This window comes from Podarcis vaucheri (genome assembly GCF_965113315.1).
Source record: "Podarcis vaucheri genome assembly, chromosome: 14".
NCBI classification, from domain to species: Eukaryota; Metazoa; Chordata; class Lepidosauria; order Squamata; family Lacertidae; genus Podarcis; species Podarcis vaucheri.
In genome coordinates this window covers 17,458,981-17,485,720 of record NC_138752.1, presented here as the reverse complement: position 1 = coordinate 17,485,720, position 26,740 = coordinate 17,458,981, and the positions used below count along the sequence as shown (strand labels likewise).

At 42.7% G+C, this 26,740-nt stretch overlaps 1 protein-coding gene across 3 annotated transcripts in view; it reads right to left on the bottom strand.

The window, feature by feature from the left end:
* Positions 1 to 26,740, bottom strand: part of TMC3 (transmembrane channel like 3) — a 50,990-nt gene that overhangs the window by 10,744 nt on the left and 13,506 nt on the right. For 2 of the 3 annotated variants that reach the window (XM_082198333.1, XM_082198332.1), the window contains exons 3-17: positions 23,545 to 23,688; positions 18,350 to 18,425; positions 14,847 to 14,928; positions 12,302 to 12,408; positions 10,884 to 10,982; positions 10,629 to 10,771; positions 8,049 to 8,196; positions 7,004 to 7,047; positions 6,721 to 6,868; positions 5,499 to 5,608; positions 5,025 to 5,103; positions 4,112 to 4,366; positions 3,558 to 3,686; positions 2,818 to 2,885; positions 2,193 to 2,321 (exon numbers count right to left, since the gene is read on the bottom strand). In XM_082198333.1, coding sequence (XP_082054459.1) covers positions 2,193 to 2,321; positions 2,818 to 2,885; positions 3,558 to 3,686; positions 4,112 to 4,366; positions 5,025 to 5,103; positions 5,499 to 5,608; positions 6,721 to 6,868; positions 7,004 to 7,047; positions 8,049 to 8,196; positions 10,629 to 10,771; positions 10,884 to 10,982; positions 12,302 to 12,408; positions 14,847 to 14,928; positions 18,350 to 18,425; positions 23,545 to 23,688 — 1,761 coding nt within the window. Of the gene's footprint in view, positions 1 to 2,192; positions 2,322 to 2,817; positions 2,886 to 3,557; positions 3,687 to 4,111; positions 4,367 to 5,024; positions 5,104 to 5,498; positions 5,609 to 6,720; positions 6,869 to 7,003; positions 7,048 to 8,048; positions 8,197 to 10,628; positions 10,772 to 10,883; positions 10,983 to 12,301; positions 12,409 to 12,568; positions 12,649 to 14,846; positions 14,929 to 18,349; positions 18,426 to 23,544; positions 23,689 to 26,740 lie in introns of those variants that run through there. The other variant, XM_082198334.1, reaches the window with a different exon arrangement.

Genomic DNA, 26,740 nt, shown 5'->3' with positions numbered 1-26,740 from the left:
TCACTGCCCAGTTGTTATCTGTGCCTTTGATCTGCCCTCACTGCCCAGTTGTTATCTGTGCCTTTGATCTGCCCTCACTGACCAGTTGTCATCCCTCTGACCTATTCTATACAGTGGTGCCCCGCAAGACGAATGCCTCGCAAGACGGAAAACTCGCTAGACGAAAGAGTTTTCCGTTTTGGAGGTGCTTCGCAAAACGAATTTGCTTCGCAAGACGACAATGTCTTGCGAGTTCCTGCTGGTTTTTTCCCCTTTCCCCCCCTTTTTCTAAGCCGCTAAGCTGCTTATCAGCTGATCCGATCAGCAGATAAGCCACTAAAAGCCGCTAAAAGCCGCTAATAGCGCTAATCCGCTAATCCGTCAATGGGCTTGCTTCGCAAGACGAAAAAACCGCTAGACGAAGAGAATCACAGAACGGATTCTTTTCGTCTTGCGAGGCACCACTGTACTTCTTGGTCCAGTTTGGCTTTTGGCATTCACCCTGAGCTGCCCAGCTCCAATCTTTGGCCGACGGCTCCATCTCCTGCCGAGGTCCCATGTGATCCCAGTGCAGTACAGTCACTTAGAAAATGAACTTCGAACAATTCAATTAACAAAGTGCCATCAAGCTATAGCCTTTCTCTCCCCCTTGCTGGCTTCGAATTGATGACCTGGAGGCAAAGAAGCTGATTTGCGATCTATGAGACCTGGGAGGGGAGGAACTTCTGAACCTCCAGATGTCATTGAGCTCCAGCTTCCTTCAACCATTGATGGGGGTCCCAGAACCTCTGGAGGGCTGCAACAGGTCCCCACCCCCTCGTGGCACCATCAGTTCTAATAAACACACCCCTTCCTTTAAGGCATTTGGAACATTCTCGGGATCGACAGTGCCCTGCAAAACTCTACTTCCAGAGGAAACTGAAGGATATATTAAATGGATGCTTGTCTTTGAGGCATCCTGCTAAGGCAGCAATTACATGCAGGGGAATGGCCAGGGATGACAGTTGAAGCACCCACCCTGTGGTGGCTCCCACCCTGTGGAAACCCTCTCCTGTGCCATGCTGGTGGTGGTGATGATGATGATGATAATATGACATCAAAAACATAAAACATTAAAAACTTCCCTAAACAGGCTCCCTTCAGATGACATCTAAAAGTCAGATAGTTGTTTATTTCCTTGACATCTGATGGGAGGGTGTTCCACAGAGTGGGAGCCACCACCGAAAAGGCCCTCTGCCTGGTTCCTGTGACCGCTAGAAGGCCCTTGGAGCTGGACCTCAGTGTCCAGGCTGAACGATGGGGGTGGAGATGCTCCTTCAGGTATACTGGGCCAAGGCCGTTTGTCCTTTTTCCCAGATGCCTCTTCCCCTCTTGCCCCTCCATTGCCATGGAATGCCCATGCTGCTTTGCTTCATTTTCACCCTCTGAGAGGCAGGCATGACACACCCACCCCATTAGCTGCCCCTCACTGGCTGGCCTTATTTGCATCACTGCCACCCCCCACCCCAAGCTGCCCCGGACTTCAGTCACGGAATCTGCACCTAATGTTGCTACTGGCAATGAGAATTGAGACTGCAGTACCCCGAGAGGGAGGTTAACTCTCTCCCCTCACCCCCAGCTCCTTGGTCCCTGTAAAAATCACACGCACAGCCTCCCCAACTGTGTTTCTGGCATCAGGTCAGACCCACTAACGCCCTCTAGGAAAGGGGGGGGTCTTCACAGTGAAGAGGCCACTGTTGATTTCATCTATACTTTGATGGTTTTATAGATGTCTACGTTAAAAAAAGTTTATTGGTCACTGTTTTGTTATAAATATTTTATTCTATTTCATATAAATTGCTTTGAAATCTTTTTTTCTTAAAAAAAATTAAGCAGTCTATACGTTTTGTTACATAAATAAACTAATGAAAGGTGAGTGATTGAAAATCTGCTTCCCGGATGTGTGTTTCCACCAGCCCCAGCCCCCAGCAGTTGTTATTTTTTTAAAAAAAAATAAATTAAAAGCAAGACACACCCATTGATTTAATATATACAAGCAGAAGCTACTGTTTTCCACCTCGCTAGACTGGTGTGAAGCCAACAAAGTCCTACTTAGAGGAGACCAATCAAAATTAGTGGACCTAAGTTGATTGTTAGTGGGTCTACACAGAATAGGACTAGCATTGGAGACAACCCTATGGCCACCTTACTTACTTACTCACTGACTAACCTACCTTGAGGCTCTGAAGACTTGCTGATGGGGGACATTGCAAGTTAGCACAGCCCAGCTCCGCAGGTACATGAGCCCTATCAGCTTGAGAACGTTGAACGCTGGGAGGCAGGGCGAAAAGAAGGCTCCCATCCTAGGAGAGAAAACAAGCATCGTCCCCGCAAGCAGCGATGAATTTGGGGAAAGGAAGGCACAGCGGAGAGGGGAGATACAGGTAAGCAAGCTTGCCATTGCTCATCTCAAAACGGGGGGTAATTGCGAGCTCTCTCAAGCCATGTACACATGACATTTTATTCCAGAATCAGTGAGACAGACTACTTGTTTTTCCTGTGTAGTTCACACACAATCTAGATCTATCGCATAAAAAGTTATTTTGGATCACTATGAGATTGTATTGAAATGTGTTAACAGTTTGGTGAATTTGTTGGTTTTCTGCCTTCTTTATATGCTGTTGCGCTTTTGATATGATTAATAGTGACTGCAATCTTTGTTTAATTTTTAATGCCATTCTGAGCCACGTTGAGCTCAGTATTGTCAGAATGCAAGTATTGAAAAAATTAAAATAAAATCAATTGCAATTACAATTTTAAAAAAATACAACTCTCACAAAATTTCATATGTGTACTCACCAAATCATCCCTTGATTGTAGACCAAATGCAGGACATTTTCTGCTATTTTGAATTCTCCATATTCTGGCTGCAAAGTAAACAAAAGTACAGGACTAGAAAGCCACTCTTTTTTTCAGAGTAAATATTCATCTATGGCACTCTTAATGTAATAATATGCCACAGCCAGTTGTCAATATAATTCTTTGCCCTAAAGAGAGCAGATCTGGCTGGAACACCAGGTGATGCTTACTGTAAAGCAAAGATGGGGAATGTTGCATTGTGGCTAAATGAAATTATTGTTAACACTCACTTAGAACAGCAGACTTTATAGCCAATTAGCAAGTTAAAACAACAGTGCTTTGGTCCCCAGTTTAGATCTGCCCAATTTAGGAAGCCCCAAAGAAAGAACAACAAGATGGACAAGGTATAGAACCTTAGCTGGGCACTAAAGGATGTGGAACAGCATCATCTATTGACTGGAGGTGTTATAATAATCACAGATATAATCATCAGTAGTGGTAGGGAGACTGTGGCCCTCCAGATGTTGTTGGACTGCAACTCACATCAGCTCCACCAGAGTGACTAATGGTCCAACAACATCTGCAGGGTCCACAGATCCCCCGCCATTGTGTTACAGTGAAAGGGCTGGGTGATGCAATATAGGAATGTAGTAGTCAGCAGCTACCTCCATGTCTGTGCAATGTGCCCCCAGTTTTTACCTCCCATTCTCCTTCTTTACTAATAGTAAGTATATACTCACAAATTTGCTTTCCAAATCCCAGCACCAACAGTCACTTAAGTATCGGACAAAAAGCCCACGGAAGAAGTCAATCAACAGGATGCTCGCCACAGTGAAGAGCATGTCAATAATCGACAGCTTCAACATTTCCTGAAACAGGAAGGATGCAAAAATATCACATTCCAGGGCAAGGGATGCGCCTCTGTACCTTCCATTACTGCCAGGAACAGGGAAAGATGGATCAAACTATTTCTATTCTGTGTTGATGTCACACATGCTTCAGTCATGGGTAGGAATGTCAGAGAATTCCAACAAATGCAGATACGGGAGTAGAAATTGCCTAACAAATTTTGTTTGTCTGTCCCATGTTTGGAATGGAAATCAATCCAGTGAATACAATTGGCCCAGCAACATTTTGAGGAAAACAGAATCCCCATCCCCGATTCAAAAGCTGACATATAAAAGGGCTCAACAGATCTCCACAGTGGAACCATTCATCAATCCTGCTGCCATCCCTGCAAAGACCTTGTCTTTGGGTACCTGCCTGTCTAGTCTCACATAAAGGTCAAACCTACTTGCCCAACATAGGTCTCCCAGCATTGATCTTGGTGGCTCTGAGTGTTGGATTCATAAGATGTTGTCTTGTTGGTCACCATGCTGATGGGTAGAGCGTAGCTTTGAGTGTGGTTGTCAACCAGAAGAAAGGTGCTGGTCCTCATAATGTGCATACTAGGAATGATTGTTGAAAAGTTGTCTTCTCTAACAAGTTTAGTAGCTGAAGTGGTTGTGGCAATCACTGTGGTGCTTCCATTGTTGTGAACTTCAGATTCCTGAAATCATGGAGCAAAAGTCAAACTCATAAACTTAAGCCTTAAGAAGGTGGTGCTTAAAATATCCTGGTTCCAGCCAGTTTGGAGATCTAGATCTTTTAGGACAGAGCTAGGGAACCTGTGGCCAACTCTCCGTCTCTCATCAGTCAACAGCCAATGGTCAGGGACAATGGGAATATGGAGTACACCACATTTGGAGGGTGACAGGTTCTCTTCCAGCCCTTATAACAGCCCTATAAGGTAAATCAGTGGGCACAGCATCTTACCAGCTGGGAGCAGTTCAGAGGAGAGCAACAAAGTGTGAGATAACCAGCCTCATATAGCCAGCATAAAAGGTAAAGGGACCCCTGACCGTTAGGTCCAGCCGCGGACGACTCTGGGGTTGCGGCGCTCATCTCACTCTATAGGCCGAGGGAGCCAGCATGCTTAAGTCTAATTAATGCATGAAGGGGTTAATGCCATAGAGTAAGCTGTCCTGTCTGTCTATCTCTTCTTTATGCATTTGGACCCTCTTAATACTTTTGAAATATTGTTTTTGCATTTTGACTTGTTATTCACCTTGAGTTCCTCAGAAAAACAGATGGAACATTAAAGGCCAAAAACATAAATAAAAAGCATAGATCTTACATCCCAAAGATGGTTGAGATTTGCAACTTACAGCGATGCTCATGCTGTCCACTTTGTCCAGAAGTGCAATGATCAAACTGTATAGATTTCCCAGATATAAGACAAGAACTCTGTCAAAACAAAAACAGAAATGTCAAGTGCAGAAAGCTACCATCAGTTCACAGTGCTATATAGGAAACTGAATTATACTGAGTTAGACACTTGGATCTGTTCCAGCTTCTTCTTGCCTATACAGTGGTACCTCGGGTTAAGTACTTAATTCCTTCTGGAGGTCTGTTCTTAACCTGAAACTGTTCTTAACCTGAAGCACCACTTTAGCTAATGGGGCCTCCCGCTGCCGCCGCGCTGCCACCGCACGATTTCTGTTCTCATCCTGAAGCAAAGTTCTTAACCCGAGGTACTATTTCTGGGTTAGCGGAGTCTGTAACCTGAAGTGTCTGTAACCTGAAGGGTCTGTAACCCGAGGTACCACTGTATACAATCAGTCCAGCCCTCCTTCCCATACCTGGCAAGCTGAAAGCGTAGGGTTGTTCGAGGGTGGTACATCTCTAGTGCAGCAACCAATTCGAAGGCAGAAGGAGCGAGCATTGTGATGAGGGAGACGACAACACTTACCTGGAAAGAAGAGGGACACGTGTGATTTTTAGCAGAGGTCCCTGTGGAATTCTTTTTTTAAAAAAATAGTTTTTATTAAGGATTTCAACACAACAAATTATCAAAACATATCATCTTCCTCCCCCCCAATTTTTTCCCCTTCCCAAGAAGAACCTCCCCAAAAACTTCCCTCAGCTCCTCTCTCTGATGTTTCAACACATGTTGTTCTCTGCATATTGTAAAATTGTAAAAATCTTTAAATTATCTGTCTAGTATGTTAACAACCAATAAATTTGTGTATGTTTATTCAAAACCTGCCAAGGAGTCCAATTCATTTTGTGTGGGTTTTTTTAAATAAATTGTAAAAAGTTCTGATTCTTCTTTAAAGTCACAGTTGTCCTTGTCTCACAGTTTGTACCTCAATTTCGCCAGGGGTCCCTATGGGATTCAATCATTTGCTAAACGGGGTGCAGAATAACTTGATCCACACATCTCGGATTAATGTTCAGATCAAACTGCTGCTCTCTCTTGGATTCCACACTTCTACATAAGCCGTGGCTCTCAGTTCTTGGCTCAAAACCCGTATTCAAAATAAGGTTTAAAAATGTAACCAGGGAGAAGAGTCGGTGGAAGAAGATTGGAGGAAATTTAAAACTTATTTACAGAAATATTGTAAAATTTTTGAATGCTGATGACATTGAAATGAATTGAAGGGGTTCTAGCAACAAGGTAAAATGTAAGATGGGATTGATAATAGATAAACTAATAGGATATGAATTTGCTGAACCAATTCTTAAAAGGGATACAAAAAAGGGAGGCGTGAGGAAGTCAGGAAAATAAGTTAACTAAAGATGAGAAATCAAGAAAGAGGGAGTTTTGTTTTCTTTTATATGTGTTTTTTCTTCTTCTTTTTTGTGTTTAATGTTTGTATTTTGTAATTTTGTATTTTTCTGTTTTTGTATTTTCCTGAACTTTTCTATTGATAAAACTTAATAAAATATTAATGAAAAAAATGTGTATTTTGAGAGAAAATTTTTCAAAACCTGTATTTAAGTGTGGATAGCCCAGTAACAAAGGTCAATGTAATCACCCCCATACTGCAGACGGAGACGAATAGAATGTGTTTTTATTACCTCATTCTTTTCCCAGAGTGTTAGTTCCTTTTTCGTGCGCTCTAATTTCTGGGATCGATCCACTACGAAGTAAATGATGTAAATGCTTCCGGCAAGTGAGAGGAGAACAAGGATGTTGGCGATGATCCTTAAGCTTATGGTCACGGCCCTTTACACGAGGGTAGGACAAAGTATGGATATTGCTTCAGCAAGTCATTTTCATATTGTTTCAAAAGGACAGGAGGAAGACAATTCCACTTTTGCAACCGTGGAACACAGGCTGGGAAATTATACATATACATACATGTTTGTGCTTTTCTTCTTTTCCTGTTCTTCTAGTATGGCTTCCTGTGAAACACAAAAATAATAGCATGTAGCAGGGATGCCAACCTGAATAAAACACTGGGGGTGGGGCACGTAAGCCCCGCCCCACATAATCAATCACATGATGCAGTGCACGCTTACCATTTGAATGGCAATGACCATCAACTTTGGGGGGCAGCCCCCTCAAATATTTTATTGGGGGGCAAAGGGACCTTGGCCCCTAGGAGTTGGCTCCTATGGCATGTGATGAGCTTTGTGGGACTTGCTTCTGAGTAGACATGCATAGGATTGCATTGCTGAGTCAGCCCCCTTTTGAACTCTCCTGTCCCTCTCTAAGGCAGGCATAGGCAAACACAGCCCTCCAGATGTTTTGGGACTACAACTTCCATGATCCCTAGCTAACAGGACCAGTGGTCAGGGATGATGGGAATTGTAGTCCCAAAACATCTGGAGGGCCGAGTTTGCCTGTGCCTGCTCTAAGGTATTAGAGAACTGTTAGGGTGCAAGTCAAGCTTTTTAGGCGCCACAACCCCTTTTTGTTGTTTTTACTACCCCCAGTCAGAAAGGAGAGGCAGACTATTTGAATTCTTATGGATAATAGGATTTAGGTGTGACCATGTGCTGCTATTTCCATGTGCACTTAGATTTTACTAGATGATTATTATTCTCTCTTTAGAAATGCGAGGCTTTATCATTTATTGGCAGGTCACAATACTCTGTAGCTAGCAATCCATTAAAAGAAGAGCTCTTAATTCTTCTAAAGTCATCTATTTCCTTGGGATAAAATAGAATCTTTGGTTTTTTTCACAGATCCCTTTGGGGTTCTGTCTGCTGTTTGCAGAGCTGCCTCTACAAACAATTACCACCAAACAGTGTTACTTTCAAACACTAACAAGAATTGCACCTTTGGAGCATTAATGTCTTGCATTTTTCTTTTCTTTTTGCATTCGGTCCGTAACACATTTGCCTCATGCACAACAATCACAGGCAGGCATCTCTTGTGGCTACAGAGACCAGTCGCTTACCCTGATGCTGTTAACTATGGCAGCTGATTTGCTCTCTGCAGCCTCAGGGTTGCCAATGAGATAATCCCAGGCACAGAAGACCCGCCAACAAAACGTGTAATTTTCATCAGAAGCACTTGCTAGGCTCATTCTTGAATTTTTAGCCATCCTGGATAAGAGCAGTGGAAACGTTGCATAAATGTGAGTTGCTCAAGGGCTGGTTCATACATGCACCTGATCCCCAGTCACCGAATTTCTCCGTTGAATGTATGAACTGACTCCACTCCAAAGCACAGTGTTTGAACAGGCACTGAATGATAGTACTGCTCCGATTGCAAATGGCTAATCGTTAATAATTTTAATACTAATCCTCCCATTGCAGGTACAAGAATTCTGGAGGCAAAAGAGTTAAAGATCTCCCATGCAGAGGCGTAGGAAGATCAGGTGGTACCTGGTGCAGATAATTTCTTGTCCCCCCCCATTGATTATTATTTTTTGCCTGCAAAAATGGTTCCATCTTTTCTTACAAAGGAATAATAATAATAATAATAATAATAATAATAAACTTTTATTTATATCCTGCCCTCCTTGGCCGAAGTCGGGCTCAGGGCAGCTAATATCAGATATGTAACATTGGTATAAAATCAAACAATGATTAAATTACTTCCTAAAAACATGTCAAAATAAAATTAAAGTCTAATTAGGTGGCTTTCTGCAGGTTTAGGGTTGGGAACAGTAAGTGTTCCACTGAATTGAAATTTCAGCCTTCATGACATAGGAAAACGGCCAAGTAAACCGCTATTTTCGCGGAGGAGGGTCAAGATATTAACTGATATGCATGAAATTTCAAATATAGCTATATAATCCCTAGTGTATTAAAATAAGACCTTTGGAGCAAGCATTTTTTAAAAAATGTTTTTTATGAACCGCCCTAGTAGGGCAGTGATTGTTCCTTGATAATTTGTCACCCTCCTCCATTATGGAACCTGGGGCAGCCTGTCCCCCCCTTCCTACGCCCCTGCTCCCATGCCTGGTCGCAATCTCTTTGTCGATCTCAAACCACCCCACTACCACACACGATAAGGGTTTTGTTTTTTTTAAGTCAATTAGAAAGGGAAAACTGCACAGCAAACACCATGTCTAATATGGCCTTCAAGGATGGTTCATCCTGCACATCATGCTCATTGCAAATGCTATGGGAAATGGCTTGCAAAAATGGTTATGTGACTTACCCCCAATAAATCAACATACCTGTCCGGCACAGGGTAACCAAGATGGCAAAAGAGGGAATGGGTTTGCACCAAATTTGCACGTGCAAATTTATATGTGTTGCTGCGAATTAAGAAATTATCACTATAATTTAAACGGGAATGCAAGGTATCTCACCATAATAGAGAAGACTGTGGCTAGGTTGTGTGGGTGCCAGTTCAGTCTGCTGCCCACATAATACCTGCAGGTGAGAAACTTTATGGATCTTCCACCTGTTCCTTATTCTATTGTGATTCATCTTGAAACCGAACTTGGACCAGGCAGTTCTTCAAATAAATAGAGGATTCCTCCTGAGAGACGCCTGTTCATGCTGAAATGGGTATTCCCTACCATGGAATCTCTCTTCTAACTAGTCCTGCTCCTAAACACTGTGTTTTAGCACCAGTAGGGATACAGGTAAAGGTAAAGGTCCAGTCGTGGCCGACTCTGGGGTTGCGGCGCTCATCTCGCTTTATTGGCTGAGGGAGCCGGCGTACAGCTTCCGAGTCATGTGGCCAGCATGACTAAGCCGCTTCTGGCAAACCAGAGCAGCGCACAGAAATGTCGTTTACCTTCCCGCCGAGCGGTACCTATTTATCTACTTGCACTTTGACATGCTTTCGAACTGCTAGGTTGGCAGGAGCTGGGACCGAGAACGGGAGCTCACCCCATCGCAGGGATTTGAACTGCCGACCTTCTGATCGGCAAGTCCTAGGCTCTGTGGTTTAACCCACAGCACCACCCGCGTCCCCAGGTATGGTTCAATAAAACACCACCCAAACATCTTTGCTTATTTATGCCTTTGCTTATTTACACATTTTTCAATCCTAGCCAGTTTGTTTGCTTGCAAATGAAGTAATGTAAGCATGGCGGGGGGAGCAATTCCAGTTGGATAACTTTAGTCCAGTGGATATTTTTTTTGGGGGGGGGTTACAAACAGAGGGTTCGATCCTGCTCGGTTTGACTGAGCGTGTGTGTTCCCCTGCAGTGTGGTGCTGTTTGAAACACCTGCTTGCAAACAAACCCATGCAGTTTTTTCACAGAGGCTGTCTGCCTCTGTTTCCCTGCCCAACTCCCTGCCCCCTTACCACTCTGGCTCGCTTCGGGTGGCCCAGCTCGGGGCAACCGTGACCTGACTTGGACAAAGCCTGGATCCCACCTTGAATTCACCCATCTCTGGATTTGGGATTCAGGCATTGGCTGAACCTGATGCCCAGCCCCTACTTGCCCGTCCTCTCCCACATGCCCCGTAGCAACCATTTTGTGACCGCAGCGCTTTCTCGAAAATCAAAAATGTCTGCCCTGAGCCCCAAAGTTTGGCGACTCCTGCCTTAAGCAAAAGAGCTGCATTACTTCTTTAAGAGGATGATGAAGCTGTAAGCAAAGACGGCCATTCCGACGAGGAAGTAAGCAAGGGGCAGCCGGTAGCCTGCTGTCCCAATCTTCCTCGCCTGTCCGTAGTAGCCGTAGAATAAAACCGAGTACTGGAGGTAGCCCTGTGGAAACACCAAGGAAATAAATCAGCATCTAGCAGGGTAGTCACCCAGTCCATCTAAAGAAAAAAGGCCCAATCAATCGCTGATACGATAATATAATTTTTCGCCTTGCCCCCAAAGACCAGATCGTATCGAGATCTTGTGCAGATTCTTCTTGCCCAGCAGGTATGCTCTTGCTTGGAGTGCTTCCAAAGGGCTCTCCAGCCAGGATCTGTAATAACAAAGCAAAGGTTTAAACAGACCCTCCGGGTGTCCCTATTTTCCAGAGAAAGTCCCGGATTTACAGAAGCCGTCCCAGTTTTTTATTTGATCTCAGGGACTGGACTGAGGAGGAATGGTGGGAGCCCCCCCCCCTGCACCTTACGAGAAGAGGAGAACAGTGTAGATTTAGAAGAGTGGTTTGCAGAAGGGCATAGTTCAGAGGCTGCAGAGGGGAAAAGCTGGGAAATATTGAGAGAGCAGCAGGAAGAAGATGCACCAGGGGAGGGACAGCTGACAGACTCGGTGTCTCTAGAAAGCATTCCCGACTCCCCTTGCCCAGAACCAGGCGTGCATTGAGAGTAGTAGAACAGAAAGCTCAGAGGCAGAAAGCTCAGATTAGCCAGCGCAGGGGTGGTGTAGAATAGGAGGGACTGAGGGGGTGGGACTTGGCTTGGAGCAACACCATTACTTAATAGATACGGTGTTCAGGGATTGTAATTCCCTGAAACCTTGACATTTGACCCCAGAATGTCCTGCTTTTCCTTAGGACAGCCCTATTTTCATCAGATAAATGTTGGAGGGTGTGCAGTTATGCAACCCCCCGAAGCCAAGGAGATAAGTAACTATATAACTTTTAGAAGACTTCGGAAGGCAGTTCTGTAAAGGGAAGGTTTTTTATGTTTAATGTTTTATTATGTTTTTATATATGTTAGAAGCTGCCCAGAGTGGTTGGGGCAACCCAGTCTGATGGGCTGGGCATAAATAATAAAATTCTTATTCTTATTCTTATTCTTATTCTTATGGAATAGGATGTCCTTATTTTCATCGGAGAAATGTTGGAGGGTATGTGAAAACAGCTCAGGACCACAATACCACCTAGATATTTATTGCTTTCAATTTTTAAATTGTATGCAAACCACCTGGAATGGCCCTTTTGAGGGCCAAAATGCAATACAGTGGTACCTCGGGATGCGAACGGGATCCGTTCCGCATGTCTGCGCGTGCGTGGGTCACGTTTCAGTGCTTCTGTGCATGTGCATGACATCATTTTGACGGTCTGCACATGTGCGCATGGTGAAACCCGGAGGTAACGTGCTCAGTTACTTCCGGGTTGCCGCAGAGCGCAACCCGAATTTGCCTAACCCGAAGCGTATTCATCCCGAAGTATGACTGTATATACATGCTTTAATTTATAAATAAATAAATAAAATGCACATACCACTGCTTTTTTTTAAAAAAAAAATACTGGCAATAATAAACTTCTGAATAAATAAATAAGAACTCTCCACACATCCCACCAAGAAATACCATCGAACAAGCATTCCTTACCTCTGGTAAAACAACAAATGTTCCTGTCATGATGGTGAGAACAATATTGATTCCAAATAGCCATCTCAAAAAAATAAAGTAAGAGGCGACTCCAGAGCCAAAGTGACCTTCAACCACAAAAGGGGAAGGGAGTATTAGCATGATTATTCTATTCTATTCCCTTCACCCCCATGGTCCCAGGATGGGTTACAACAATTAAAACACAATATTAAAAAGAGTTTCTAACAACTTGCCCCCACAGAAACAACACGGGCCCTAAAAACATACATCTGAAGTGGCAAAAGCCTGGGTCCTCAGCATTTGAAGGTCTTCAGCATTTGATGGTAGCTGCATAACAAAGGTCCCTCCTGTGGGGAGGGAGTTTGGCAACTTAAGAGGCTACCACAGAGATTGCCCTCTCCCAGGCATTAGGAGAAATTCACAGAATAATGCTGGCGAATTTTCACACCGCATTAAAATCATCATCAAGGTATATCTGGCAGGGCAAGAAGCCAAGAATAAAATATAAATTACTAACAGATGTGAAGGAAAGGGGAGGCTTCGCCCTGCCAGACATGAAATTATATTATGAAGCAGCTTGTCTTTGCTGGTTAAAGGAATGGATTAAATTAGAAAATACAGAGTTATTGGATTTAGAAGGTTTTGATAACAGATTTGGGTGGCACACATACTTATGGTGTGATAAGAAGAAAGTTCATAAAGGATTTGGGAACCACATCTTCAGGGGTTCATTAATAGAAGTATGGGACAGGTACAAAAGCCTCCTGGAGCCAAGAGTTCCACACTGGCTATCTCCGTTAGAGGCTATGAGCGTAAAGAAAATTAATATGAGAGGGAAATGGCCCACATACGGAGAATTAACAACTAAAGAAGGAGGAAAATGGAAATTAAAACCATACGTATATGTTAAAGACTATGTCTATGATTGGTTGCATTACTTTCAGGTAAATGAAATGTTTAAAAAAGATATAAAGGAAAGTGGATATGCAGAAAAAGACTCAAAGTTCCAAACAGAGATAATAAATAATGAATATAAAACTCTGTCAAAAATGTATAAGATACTGTTAGAATGGTTTACGAAAGACGAAGAGGTTAAATCGGTAATGAAACAGTGGGCCAAAGATTTTGGATATAACATTCAATTTGAAGACTGGGAAAAATTATGGAAGGAAAGTTTAACATTTACTGCATGCATGGGGTTGAAGGAAAATGTAATGAAAATGTTTTACAGATGGTATATTACTCCGGTAAAATTGGCAAAAATGTATAAAACATGTAATAAGTGTTGGAAATGTAAAGAAAAAGAGGGAACATTCTACCACATGTGGTGGGAATGTAAGAAAGTAAAGAGTTTCTGGGAAGCAATATATAATGAATTGAAAAAGATGTTAAAATACACTTTTGTGAAGAAACCAGAAGCCTTTCTTTTAGGGATTACAGGAAAAGACATAAGAAGAAAAGACTGTAAACTTTTCCAGTATGCAGTTACGGCAGCAAGAATTCTATTGGCTCAGAAATGGAAACAAGAGGAAATACCGACGATTCAAGAATGGAGAATGAAACTGACTGACTATGCGGAACTGGACAAACTGACTGGGAAAATAAGATATGCCCGAAACCAAAAGTTCATCGAGGATTGGGGAAAAATTTGCAGATTATCTGAAAAATATATGTGAGGTGCAAGCAACGCTAGTGGGATTTCAAGAAGCACTGTAAAATTCTAAGAGGTATTGCTGAAAGTAAATAGAAAAGGAAGGGATGACAAATGGCAATGCAATTAAAGGAATGCGTACTGAAGGGTAAAAATGGATGATTACCAGAGAAGTTGAAGGAAGTCCAAAATTTTGTTGAAATCAGGTAAAATTTGGATAAAATTGTATGATTATATTGAAAAATAATAAAAAATTATTTGAAAAAAATAAATAAAATCATCATCATCATCATCATCATCATCAGGGTTTTCCCCCCTGCCGGAACTCACCGGAACCCAGAACCTCTCAGATGGGTGCAATTGCCATGCTAAAAGAACACGGAAGGCATTCGTGGTGAGTTCTGGCACCTCTTTTTCCACCAAAATAGCACTGATAATCACAAACTGATTCAGAAATGAGACGAACTAAACTTTAGGTTGGGAGGAAAAATGACAGACTGAAGTTGTCAGATTCTTCCATCCCTTCTTCCAAGTAGAAACATGCAAGATTGCAGTGTTACTCTGAGGGAAGTGTGCTTTAGAACCTCAGCTCAAGAATAAGGAAATGTTCATTTAATCTTTTTTAATTGGCTCAATTTGACAAATGTTGGAAGCATCTATCTATCTATCTATCTATCTATCTATCTATCTATCTATCTATCTATCATCTATCTATCTATCATCTATCATCTATCATCTATCATCTATCATCTATCTATCTATCTCTATCATCTATCTATCTCTAATATAATATTATATAATATTTTCAATAAGCCAAAGAGAAAGCCTTATTCCCAGCACTTTGCCATGACAGGCAACATCTTAGTTAATTAGCCTCCCTCCCTCCATACTTACTTTCTATTTTCTTAATTCTCATTTCCCAGGGAATAAAGATGACCACAAAGTTATATGCAAGCCGAATAAATTTTCGCCACAGCTAGGAAAAACACAGACATATTAGAAACAGCTTTAGTTCACATGAAAGGAATACACTCTGTCCACACAAGGGATCGTTCTCAACATTTAGGTCCCATCTGCACTGTACATTCAAAGCAGTATCATACCACCTTAAACAGTCACGGCTTTCCCCAAGGAATCCTGGGAAGTGTAGTTTGTTAAGGGCTTGGAAAGTTGTTAAGAGACACCCCCCCCCAATTCCTCTCACAGAACTACAATTCCCAGAGTGGTTTAATAAAAATAATAATTATTAATTTTGTTGTTGTTGTTGTATTTATACCCCACCCATCTGGCTGGGTTTCCCCAGCCACAACCAAGTCTTCTCTATTAATTTTTAATGTTTGATGTTTTATCATATTATTATTATTATTATTATTATTATTATTATTATTATTATTATTATTCTAGGAGCTGCCCAGTGTGGCTGGGGAAACACATCCAGATAGATGGGGTATTAACAACAACAACAACAACAACAACAACAACAACAACAACAACAACAACAACAACAACAACTTTTGTGTTCATATCATATGTTGCAAGCCACTTTGGGCACACTTTTTGGCAAAACAAAATACAAACAAACTTATGACTATAATGACGCTGGGAACCCCCAATGTCCCCCTCAAACCTGGCCCAGAGGAGAAAGTTCTCTGACATTTGATAACATGTACAGTGGTACCTCAGGTTACAGACGCTTCAGGTTACAGACTTCGCTAACCCAGAAATAGTACCTCGGGTTAAGAACTTTGCTTCAGGATGAGAACAGAAATCGTGCTCTGGCGGCGCGGGAGCAGCAGGAGGCCCCATTAGCTAAAGTGGTGCTTCAGGTTAAGAACAGTTTCAGGTTAAGAACAGACCTCCAGAACGAATTAAGTACTTAACCTGAGGTACCACTGTATTTCTTTTAAAATTCCTCAGACATTTTGCTCATGGAGTAACTCTCAATTTCATGCTGAACTGCGATTTGGGCAAAAATTTCTCATTTGACCCTTTTGCTCCATGGTATTGAGAAAGCAATAACATTGCCGTGCCTATGATGGTTCAGCCCATTAGTCAATCTCAAGAGGCCGCCTTCTCTGGTCGCTAGTTGCTCATGCACAGTCCATTTCTTTCAAGCCAGATTTTTCTTAACTCATGAATAATCAATGCTGTGGTCAAAGCTAATTAATTCCATGGGTCTTCCAAGGCTTTATTGCTGTAAGTGGAAGTATTTTAATTAAACAAAAAATTAACAGATGGCACAGACCTTCTTGATCAATCAGAAAACCACACCAATGGCACAGATAAAGCTTTGCAGGCAATATATTGTAAAGCAGCAAAGTGGCATCTGCTGGCCTCCAGATGTGACTAGCCTACAACTTCCATAGGGTGTATGGGGTGTTAAGGGAGGGTCAGTGTTTTGTATTCAGTGGTCTGTGTTTGCCTGAGCTTGAGTCTGGACTAAGGATTCTGAGCTCCTGTGTTCTGATTCGATACATGATGTCCAATCACAGAACATTTCAGGATTTGGGCCTCTGCCATTGGCCCTTGAACTCGTGAGTCATGATTCGCAGCTTGGAAGTTTAGACAGCCAATCACGTTGGGAGTGGGAGTGGCCCAAGCTGTCAAGAATGTATATAAGCAGTTGCTTTGCCCCTGTTTCCCAGTTATGTGGTTCAATAAAGCTTCTTGCTGTTATTGCTGTGTCTTGCCTCGTGGGAACCCACCTACACTTCAGTAAGTACCTCAGCTCCCATCAATGGTTCCTAGAAGCTCTCAGCATGTGACAGCAGCCACACTCCAGGAACAGCTTTGATTGGTCGGCTAAACCAGGTGACGGTAGCTGATGGGTCTCAAATCCTCGGTGAGTCAGCGACTTCCTCTGCATGTGAGAACAAGCTCTGGTGGATTGAGCGAACATGACCATTAGTGGTTGCCAGTGGCGTAGCGTGGGTTGTCAGCACCCGGGGCAAGGCAAGTAATTTGCGCCCCCTAACCCGTGGATTTGCGCCCCCTAACCTGTGGATTTGCGCCCCCTAACCCTAACCCCCAGATGTTGCGCCCGGTGCGGCCGGCCCCCCCCTGCACCCCCCACGCTACGCCACTGGTGGGTGCAACAGTCAAGAAGGTGGTTTCTGCACATTCTGGAGAGGGAAGTGTGGGGTAGATGGGACTTTTCAATCTGAGAAGGTAGACCATCTAAACCTCCACTGCCTTGAAGGATATCGTCAGGAGAAGAAATGGCTAAGGGGTAAACACTACCATTTACAGTGGTACCTCAGGTTAAGTACTTAATTCGTTCTGGAGGTCCGCACTTAACCTGAAACTGTTCTTAACTTGAAGCACCACTTTAGCTAAGGGGGCCTCCTGCTGTCGCCGCGCTGCCGGAGCACAATTTCTGTTCTCATCCTGAAGCAAAGTTCTTAACCTGAGGTACTATTTCTGGGTTAGCGGAGTCTGTAACCTGAAGCGTCTGTAACCCAAGGTACCACTGTATTGGACATAAGACAGAGCTGAATGCTAGAAGATAAAGAGAGAGCAATTCACCCAGAGCACAGTTAAATCTGTGGAACTCACTGCCACAAGAGGCAGTGGTGGCTTTCAAATAGGGTTGGGCAGATTCATGGATGATCTGAAGCGTATGTAACCTGAAGCGTATGTAACCCGAGGTACCACTGTATTAATTTATAGGGTTTGAGGGATCCCTCCCAAATCTGTAACAATATTTGGGAAAACGGTTCTCGAAAAGTTTGGCTGCCTCTTGAAATATTGACACTAAACTTGGCAGGAGGACTCCTGAGGTGGGGGAGCCAGTTTTTGCCCATGTTGCTGTCTGCCATTTTGAATCAAGATGGCAGACCAGCATGTGACTTGGGCATGACTTGGGGCAATTTCTGGCACGATGGGTCCAAACTCAGAAATTACACTTCTAAAAATTCCTGGGTGGTGACAGACACGCCCCACTAGTCCTTTATATATATATTGTCCTATACAGTGGTACCTCAGGTTAAATACTTAATTTGTTCCGGAGGTCCGTACTTAACCTGAAACTGTTCTTAACCTGAAGCACCACTTTAGCTAATGGAGCCTCCCGCTGCTGCCACACCGCCGGAGCACAATTTCTGTTCTCATCCTGAAGCAAAGTTCTTAACCCGAGGTACTATTTCTGGGTTAGCGGAGTCTGTAACCTGAAGCGTATGTAACCTGAGGTACCACTGTATATATATTGCAAGGCTGTGAAAGCTTCGCCTGCAGAATTTGTGCCAGACAGATACGCCGGCAACCTCTACCTTGCTGCCCTCTTTTTCCCCCATTTAGCTAATAATGATGACTTGGAAACATTTCCCTCTGCAAATGGAAATCCTCAATCACTTTCATGGAAAGGGAGTTCAGGAGCTTGTAATGAAAAGCAGACCAACCTCAGCTCCGGCTGCCTGGTAGCCTCTCGTTCGAGTCAGCCGACCTTCGTACTTCAGTACAATCTCTTTGGCTTGTCTGCCGAGGAAGACAAGAGATTCATTCCGCGTGGCCAAAATCTCATTACATCCCCAGCTCCTGACGTCCCCCTCTCATAAATAACATCTAACGAACTTGCCAAGGAGCGCGAATTACTGCTGCAAAATGCAAGCTGCCTTGTGGACCTTCCCCCCCCTCTCTACACTTATAAGAAATTGGAGCATTGCAACAATGCTAAATCCATACCCTCCAACATTTCTCTGATGAAAAGAGGGATGTCCGATTCAATAATAATAATAATAATTTTATTATTTATACCCCACCCATCTGACTGCATTGCTCTAGCCACTCTAGGTGGCTTCCAATACATATAAAAATTTAATAAAACATTCCACATTAGAAAAAACCCTTCCCTATGCAAAGCTGCCTTCAGATGTCTTCTAAAGGTTTACTTGGCTCGGGGGTCGCATAACTCTATAACCTCTAGCATTTCTCCGATGAAACTAGGGATGTCCTAAGAAAAAGTGAGACATTCTGGGATCAAATCAGAAACCGGGATGACTTCTGTAAATCTGGGGCTGTCCCTGGAAAACTGGGACACTTGGAGGGCCTGTAATTCCACTCAATGTTTTCTCTTAAACAAAGAAATTTAAGAAAACAAAAACTAAGGAAGAAGGGGGTTTAACCACTACAGTGCCTGAAGGAGCCCTGACATAGCCTTCTCGGCAGTGGCGCCCGCCCTGTGGAACGCCCTCCCACCAGATTTCAAGGAAATAAACAACTATCTGACTTTCAGAAGACATCTGAAGGCAGCCCTGTTTAGGGAAGTTTTTAATGTTTGATGTTTTATTGTGTTTTTAATATCCTGCTGGAATCTGCCCAGAGTGGCTGGGGAGGCCTGGCCAGATAGTTAGTATGTATGTATGTATGTATGTATGTATGTATTATTTCCAGGTAGACCTAAGAAGATCACCCTCTGAAATCCTGCAGATTAATGGTTCTACTGTTGACTTACAGAATATTACCTACTGCTTATCACTAGGCAGTGTTGAATGGTTTCTTTAAATGTAAAGGTTCATCATTGTTCCACCCGATGTGTATGTCTTTAAGGGGCCGGAGCAAGGGCCAGAGCAAACTAACGAGACCCAGCTTTACAGCTGTGAAACATAGCAGGTGCTGCTGAGTTGTATTTGATTAAGGTGTGTCAGCATCTGGGTAGAGTATATAAGGAGCAGCACCTAGCTCTCCCATTACCCTGGGGGATGGGTTGGTGGTTGGGTCTGGTTTGTTGATGTATTTAGTGTAAATGGAGTTTTTGTTTTTCTTATTAAAACCTTTTTGAAGTTATTTTTGAGTCCCTTCTTTTTAATGTATGGTCTCCCCAGCAAGCTCTCTGCAGCGTCACTATACTGCAAAAAGCCAACATCTTTGGTTATGGGCCTAGCTGCTGAGTGGATGACTGCATATTTTTGGACTCTGAGAAAGGTTTGAAAACTCCTTCTCCTGTTAGCGTAGTTTTTGTGGGACTGGAAGAGTTCCAGAATGGTTGACCGGGTTCCTGAAGCTGAGAAGGCTCTGGTCTTCCCACAGCTGACAGATGAGAACTATAATTTATGGTCTTTTCGGGTGGAGGCGCTTTTGACCTCTAGAGAAGTATGGACCTATGTAACTGATGACCCTCCTGACCCTGTAACTAATGCTTGGTCGAAAGGAGATGCAAAAGCCAGGGCGATAATTAATTTGGCAGTCAGCGACCAGCAAGTAGTCTATATAAGAAATAAGAAAACTGCCAAAGAAATGTGGGACAGTCTTGCAGCAGTGCATGTTAGAAAAGAGTCAGCGTCTGCATTGACCTTTTTCAAGCAGTTGTACCAGACGAAGTTGCAGCCTGGTGGTGATTTGGCAGCACACTTGAGACGTCTGGAGGCAATACGCGGCGAGTTAATTCGAAGGGACATGGAGATACCTGATATTCAGTATGTTTTTGTTCCCTTAATGAGGACTTTGATGGTATAGCTAGCCAGATATCTGCCATTCCACCAGCACAATTAACTGTGGAAGGGGTAACGGCAAGATTAATGGGCGAGTTGGATAGAAGGGAGGCTTGTGCCATAAGCACTCCTGTTTCCAGAAAGAATGAGGAACGCCATATGCAAACCTGTGGTGATACAACTGCATTTAAAGCTGCAAAGTGTTGTTGGTTCTGCAATAAGCAAGGACATTTTGCAAGGGACTGCAGATCCAAAAGAAAGCAAAGTACTCCCAAGCCTGTTTCTGTTCGTCAATCACGGTTGTCAGCCCAACAGCCGGCATCGTATAGTAGGGACAGAAACGAGCCGCGAGCTTTTCACGCTCGGACTACAGATCGTAAAAGAATTAAAGGTGCCAAGTGGAATTCTTTTATTGTCGACTCAGGTGCATCCCAGCACGTCTGCAACAATCGAAGCTTGTTTATTTCTTTCGAAGAGGAAATTGGTAATGTACATTTAGCCAATTCACAAGTCCTGCAGTCGCTTGGCAGGGGGACTGTTAAACTTGACTCTTTAAACATTACAATAGCGAACTGCATTTACTGCCCGTCAGTGGACAATTTATTGTCAGTAAGGTGCTTTGCTCGTCAAGGCATAACTGTGCGTTTCTTAAAGTCAATGTGTGAGTTTTTCGAGGGGAACAAACGTCTATTGTATGCCCGGGAATCTGATGGTTTATATAGACTGTATTTTCGCACATACTCCCAATCGCCTATAAATTGCAGAGCAGAACAGTTAAGCCAGGGGTTGAGGAATGTAAGACCACATTCTGGGTGTGTCCACATGGCGCACAGAATTCTGGGACACCTGAATTTTGCTGATGTAATTAAGACAAAGAATATTGTCGATGGCCTCAACTTAAAACCATGTAAATTCTTTATGCAGTGTCTATCCTGTTGCAAGAATAAGATTAAGGTTGCACGCAAGGGTAGGTGCTCAGATAGGAAAGTAACTGAGCCATTTGAGCGTGTACATTGTGATTTAGTTGGGCCACTCCCACCATCATTAGGAGGTTCTAAGTACTGGCTTACTCTCATAGACCAGTATAGTAGATATTGTTGGACTTATGCAATAGCTGAGAAGTCCCAAGCATTTGAGAAGTACAAGGTTTTTTGCAACTGGGTAAAAACGCACTTTAACAAACCAATTAAGAACCTGTTTTCTGACCGGGGCGGGGAATTTGTTTCTGAAGATTTTGAGAAATTCCTGGAAGCGCAGGGGACTACTCATGAGTTATCTTGCCCCCGAAGTCCCTGGCAAAATGGGCTTGTTGAAGTTGTGCAGCGTGACCTGCAGGCAGGGGTTAAAACTTATCTGCATGATGCTAATCTGCCCAAAGACTTTTGGGCTGAAGCGCTCCATGCCTTTTGTTATGTTAGAAATCGCCGTTATCATTCTGGTTTAGATGTCACCCCCTATGAGAAGTTGTTTAAAAAACGCCCTAATCTGAAATACCTACGTATTTGGGGTTCAGATGTAATTATGCATTATCCTGCTAAGCAGAAATTGGGTGAACGTAGTGTTCAGGGAAAATTAATGGGCTACCAGCAGGGGGCGTACAGAATTTACATACCAGCAACTGGCAAATTTCATATTACCAGAAGCATGATACAAACTGTAAATTGGAATGGAGTTGCTGTTTTCCAAGATACTGATGGTATAAATGATACTGAGGAAGAAGAGGAAGAAGGAGCAGCAGCAGCAGGAAATGGTGATTCTGAATTAATAGAAAAAGACAAAAAGCCTGTTGAATCTGATAATTTGTTTGATGATTTAAAGTCACAGGCACCTGAGGTGAGGTTAGATTCTCTTGAGTTTTCTGACCGTGAGCTTAGCCTACAGGCACCTCTTCAGTCTGACAGTGATGATTTACAACCTGAAACTAGTAGTTCACTGAGTCCCATTAAGTCTGAGGAGTCTGACTCTCCTTCTGGACTGAGACGTTCAGATAGAAAGAGGCAGAAGCCACAACGTTTCGCAGATGAACATTTTAATACTGTGTATGCCAATAAGGCGGTTTTTGAGCCAAAAAGCTACAATGATGTTCAGAATTTACCTAAGCACCAAGCTGTAAATTGGTATAAAGCTATGAACTCTGAGATAGCTTCTTTAAAAGAGCATAACACTTGGTCTCTCGTACCACAAACCCCAGATATGAGACTTATTGATTCAAAATGGGTTTATAGAGTTAAAATGAATGACAAAATGAAGTTGTAAGGTACAAGGCAAGACTAGTTGCTAGAGGTTTTCAACAAATTCCAGGCGAAGATTATGATTTGTGCTATTCACCAAGTGTAAAATATGAAACAGTTAAGCTTTTGTTAAAAGATGCATCAATTTGTGGAAAAGCCCACTACGCAATGTTTCTCTGCTCTTAAGAGAGTGGTAATGTACCTTAAACATACCAAACATTATAGGTTGCAGTTTACAACATGTATTGACAAAGGTTTTGAAATTTTCTGTGATGCATCTCATGCAGTGGAACAAACTAATTGCTGATGAAATGGTTGTATTTGAATATGCTCCAGGTGACAATCAAATTGCAGACATTTTTACAAAAGCACTTCCAAAGGTTACACATGAAAAACATGCACAAAGTATGCTTTATGTTTTTGTTCCACAATGATGAACCGCAGGGGAAATGTTGAATGGTTTCTTTAAATGTAAAGGTTCATCATTGTTCCACCCGATGTGTATGTCTTTAAGGGGCCGGAGCAAGGGCCAGAGCAAACTAACGAGCTTTACAGCTGTGAAACATAGCAGGTGCTGCTGAGTTGTATTTGATTAAGGTGTGTCAGCATCTGGGTAGAGTATATAAGGAGCAGCACCTAGCTCTCCCATTACCCTGGGGGATGGGTTGGTGGTTGGGTCTGGTTTGTTGATGTATTTAGTGTAAATGGAGTTTTTGTTTTTCTTATTAAAACCTTTTTAAAGTTATTTTTGAGTCCCTTCTTTTTAATGCATGGTCTCCCCAGCAAGCTCTCTGCAGCGTCACTATACTGCAAAAAGCCAACAGGCAGATGCAGCCATTGATTTGTTTCTTGGAAAATGTAAATGATTTGAGATCACAAAACCCACAAGGGTGTATATTTCAGAAATGACTGATGTCGTTGGAGAATTTCCATTACCTTAACGCCCTGAGTTTCTGCCTCATGGGCCAGGGTCTGCAACGGATGTTGGCCATGATCTCCTTCTGAAACTGTATATTCTGGAAGATCTGTTCTGGGTCACTGCTGTCAACCTTCTCATCCCCATTATCTTCATCTGAGTTGCTAGGTACAGCCGATATCCCATGGTGCATGTGCACAGACACACAGCGCAAGGTGAGTTATCATCACAGTGATTTTTCAGCCAAAAGCAAAAGGTTGCATCAGTAAAACATACAGGTTGCATCAGTGCAGATTATCTAGAAACCCCCATCATACAAACAGAGGGTTGGATATTTCAATCCTTGTGACTCTGGTACTTAATTTAGTCCACCTTTTCTGAATGCTTCTGCGCTTTAAACAGCAGACTGACACACACACAGCCCCCAACGCCACAATTCAACACATTTCTAATCAGACATTGCTCAGTTTAATGTGGCTTACTCCCAAGTAGAGAAATCTAGCCCAGGGAGGAAATTCAACTCAGTTCACATTTAAAGACACATCTATCACATTTTCACATTCAAAACAATAAGAGAATAAATGATCCGGCCATCTTTTATTCACAGTTACCTGGATTTTTTGTGATGCAGTTTTCCAACCAGTGTTGACAAAAATGGCATACATTAGGAGAATGTGTGCACAATGATGGGCATGTGAGTGAAAATAACTGAAAAAATTGTAGTAGAATTATATTGCTTGCAAAAATGTGCACATTAGTCAAAACTGTATTAAAAATGTGCCTACTGGGAGAAACCTGCAATAAAACGATACGAAAATTTCCTGGGCAGTTTTATTTTCCTTAAGAGAATCCCAGATTGCTGCAGAAATGTGGAGAACTGAATTTAAGATTGTTAAAATAAGAAACTGAGAGAACCGAAATTGTCCCAGATAAGCAGGTCTACCTGTTTTTCTGACTTCAAGGCTTGACCAAGACACTTTATTTGTAGACCAGGATGGTTAACTTTTTATACCAAGTGGGCCACAAGAGTACTTTGACATGGAACCCACTGTCAAGTTCACTGCATGTACGGTGTTAAAGGAAAATATTATGAAAATGATGTATAGATGGTACTTAACCCCTGTAAAACTAGCAAAGATATATCATAATAGTGATCATCTATGCTGGAAATGTAAAGAAAAGGAGGGTACCTTTTATCATATTTGGTGGACCTACCCCAAGGTGAAAGACTGCTGGGAGAAGATTTATAATGAATTGAAAAAAATGTTGAAATATACATTTATTAAGAAACCAGAGGCCTTTCTTCTTGGAATAATAGGTTTGGAATTGCCCCAAAAAGATGTTAGATTGTTTTTGTATGCCACAACTGCAGCTAGAATTTTGTTATCTAAGAATTGGAAATCACCAGAAGTCCCAACAGTGGAGGAATGGCAGATGAAGATGATGGACTTTTCAGAGCTAGCCGACCTGACTGGAAGAGTCCGCGACCAGAAGGAGGAGGAGTACCAGGAGGAATGGATGAAATTCAAAGACTATTTAGTTAAATATGCTAAGATAACTTAATTGGGAAAACTTGTAAATACCAGATAGGCTTAAGATTTAAATATGTGATGTTAGAGAATAATACGTTTAAAGTCAAAATGAAAACAAAGATGTTAAGTGATTAAGTTAATTTTATGAGAAAATTGGTTTTGGGAAACCGTTACAATGATATAAACTGAAATTCAGCCAGGGGGATTTGAGGAAGTCACTTAACAATGTTACCAAGATTGGATCAAGTAAAGTTAAGATGTATGTTTGTTTGTTTGTTCAAAAATTTTGGAAAATCAATAAAAAAAATTGGGGAAAAAGACATGGAACCTATGGGCTGTACTTGTCATGTTGGGGGGGGGGAGGCCAAAATTTGAGTGCCCCCTGCCCTCATGCTGCCTTCCCAAGGCTGTATAAGTGATGTGGTGGGCTTTGGGAAGGAGGCACAAAGCTCTCCCAGGGTCCTAGAGCCCTTCTACCTTCTTCCCAAAGCTGGGAAAGGGCTCTCTAGGCTCTGGGAGGAAGGATGGGGGACTCTAGGTGTTAAGTTGTGGGTGAACATATCAGACGACACAGCGATTCTTCAAACAGCTCTTGTTTATTCACAGGCCAGAACAGAACTGAACTGAAGGGTTCAGCCAGCCTGCTTATATAGAGCTCCAGTACAACGTAACTGTAACAATTTTCAAAAACTATCCAATCACTGAACGTCACTTTCGATCCCTTATTTGCATAACTATCTACAGTATCCCCCTGCTGGCCCAGGGTGAGAACGTCAGTACATAACACTAGGAAGCTGCCAGAGCCCTCATGCTTCCTTCCTCAAGCCCAGCAACTCTCTTACTTGGCTTTGGGAAGGCAGCACAAGGGGTTTTTCGGAGGGGGGGGGAGTTAAAATGTTGCCGAGGGCTGGAAAAAAGGCCTCGGGAACTACCTGCATTTTGGACCACCCTGTTGTAAACACATGGCTCTGTAGGACTGAAGTGGCATGCCTGCGTTTTCCATTACAAGCGCTCGCTGCACATTTAATTGCAGCTCTGCATCGTCTTCCGTCTGAGCCGCACTGATAACACAGTGCTCCTCTCTAGAAATGTGTGTATGTGTAAATAATAAAAGAATAAATGGCTCAAGGCCATCAATTCCCCAGGACTGCAAATAAAGGGTTCTGCAACCAGATCCTCTGCATATTTAGCCAGATATAGGTCCCCCAACTGGATTTGCTCCGAAGTTAATATGCATATGATGACGGCAACCTTAGTTTTAAAAGAACAATATTATTCCTCTGACACTGAGGCTGCCATCCTATATATTTATCTATTTAAGAGCATTTGTACCCCACTCTTTATCCAAAAAGATTCCCAGAGGGGCAAACATATAATCAAGAGAGTCCCTATCCACAGGCTTGCCATCTAAAAAAATCCACAACACACAAGGGAAAAGGGAGGAGGAAAACAATCCTATATATGCTTACTTGGGAGTAAGCCTCACTGAGCTTTATTTGGGTTCCCCTTACATTAGAGTTGATACACACAGGACTACACTCTGAGGGAAGTAGGCAGCATGTGCCTGAAATTTTTTTTAACCAAGACTCATGGCTAACAATTTCCTGTTGCACATAAGAGGGGCAGTGTGGTGCAGTGGTCAGAGGGTTGGGTTGGAACCTGGGAAACCAGGGTTCAAATCCCC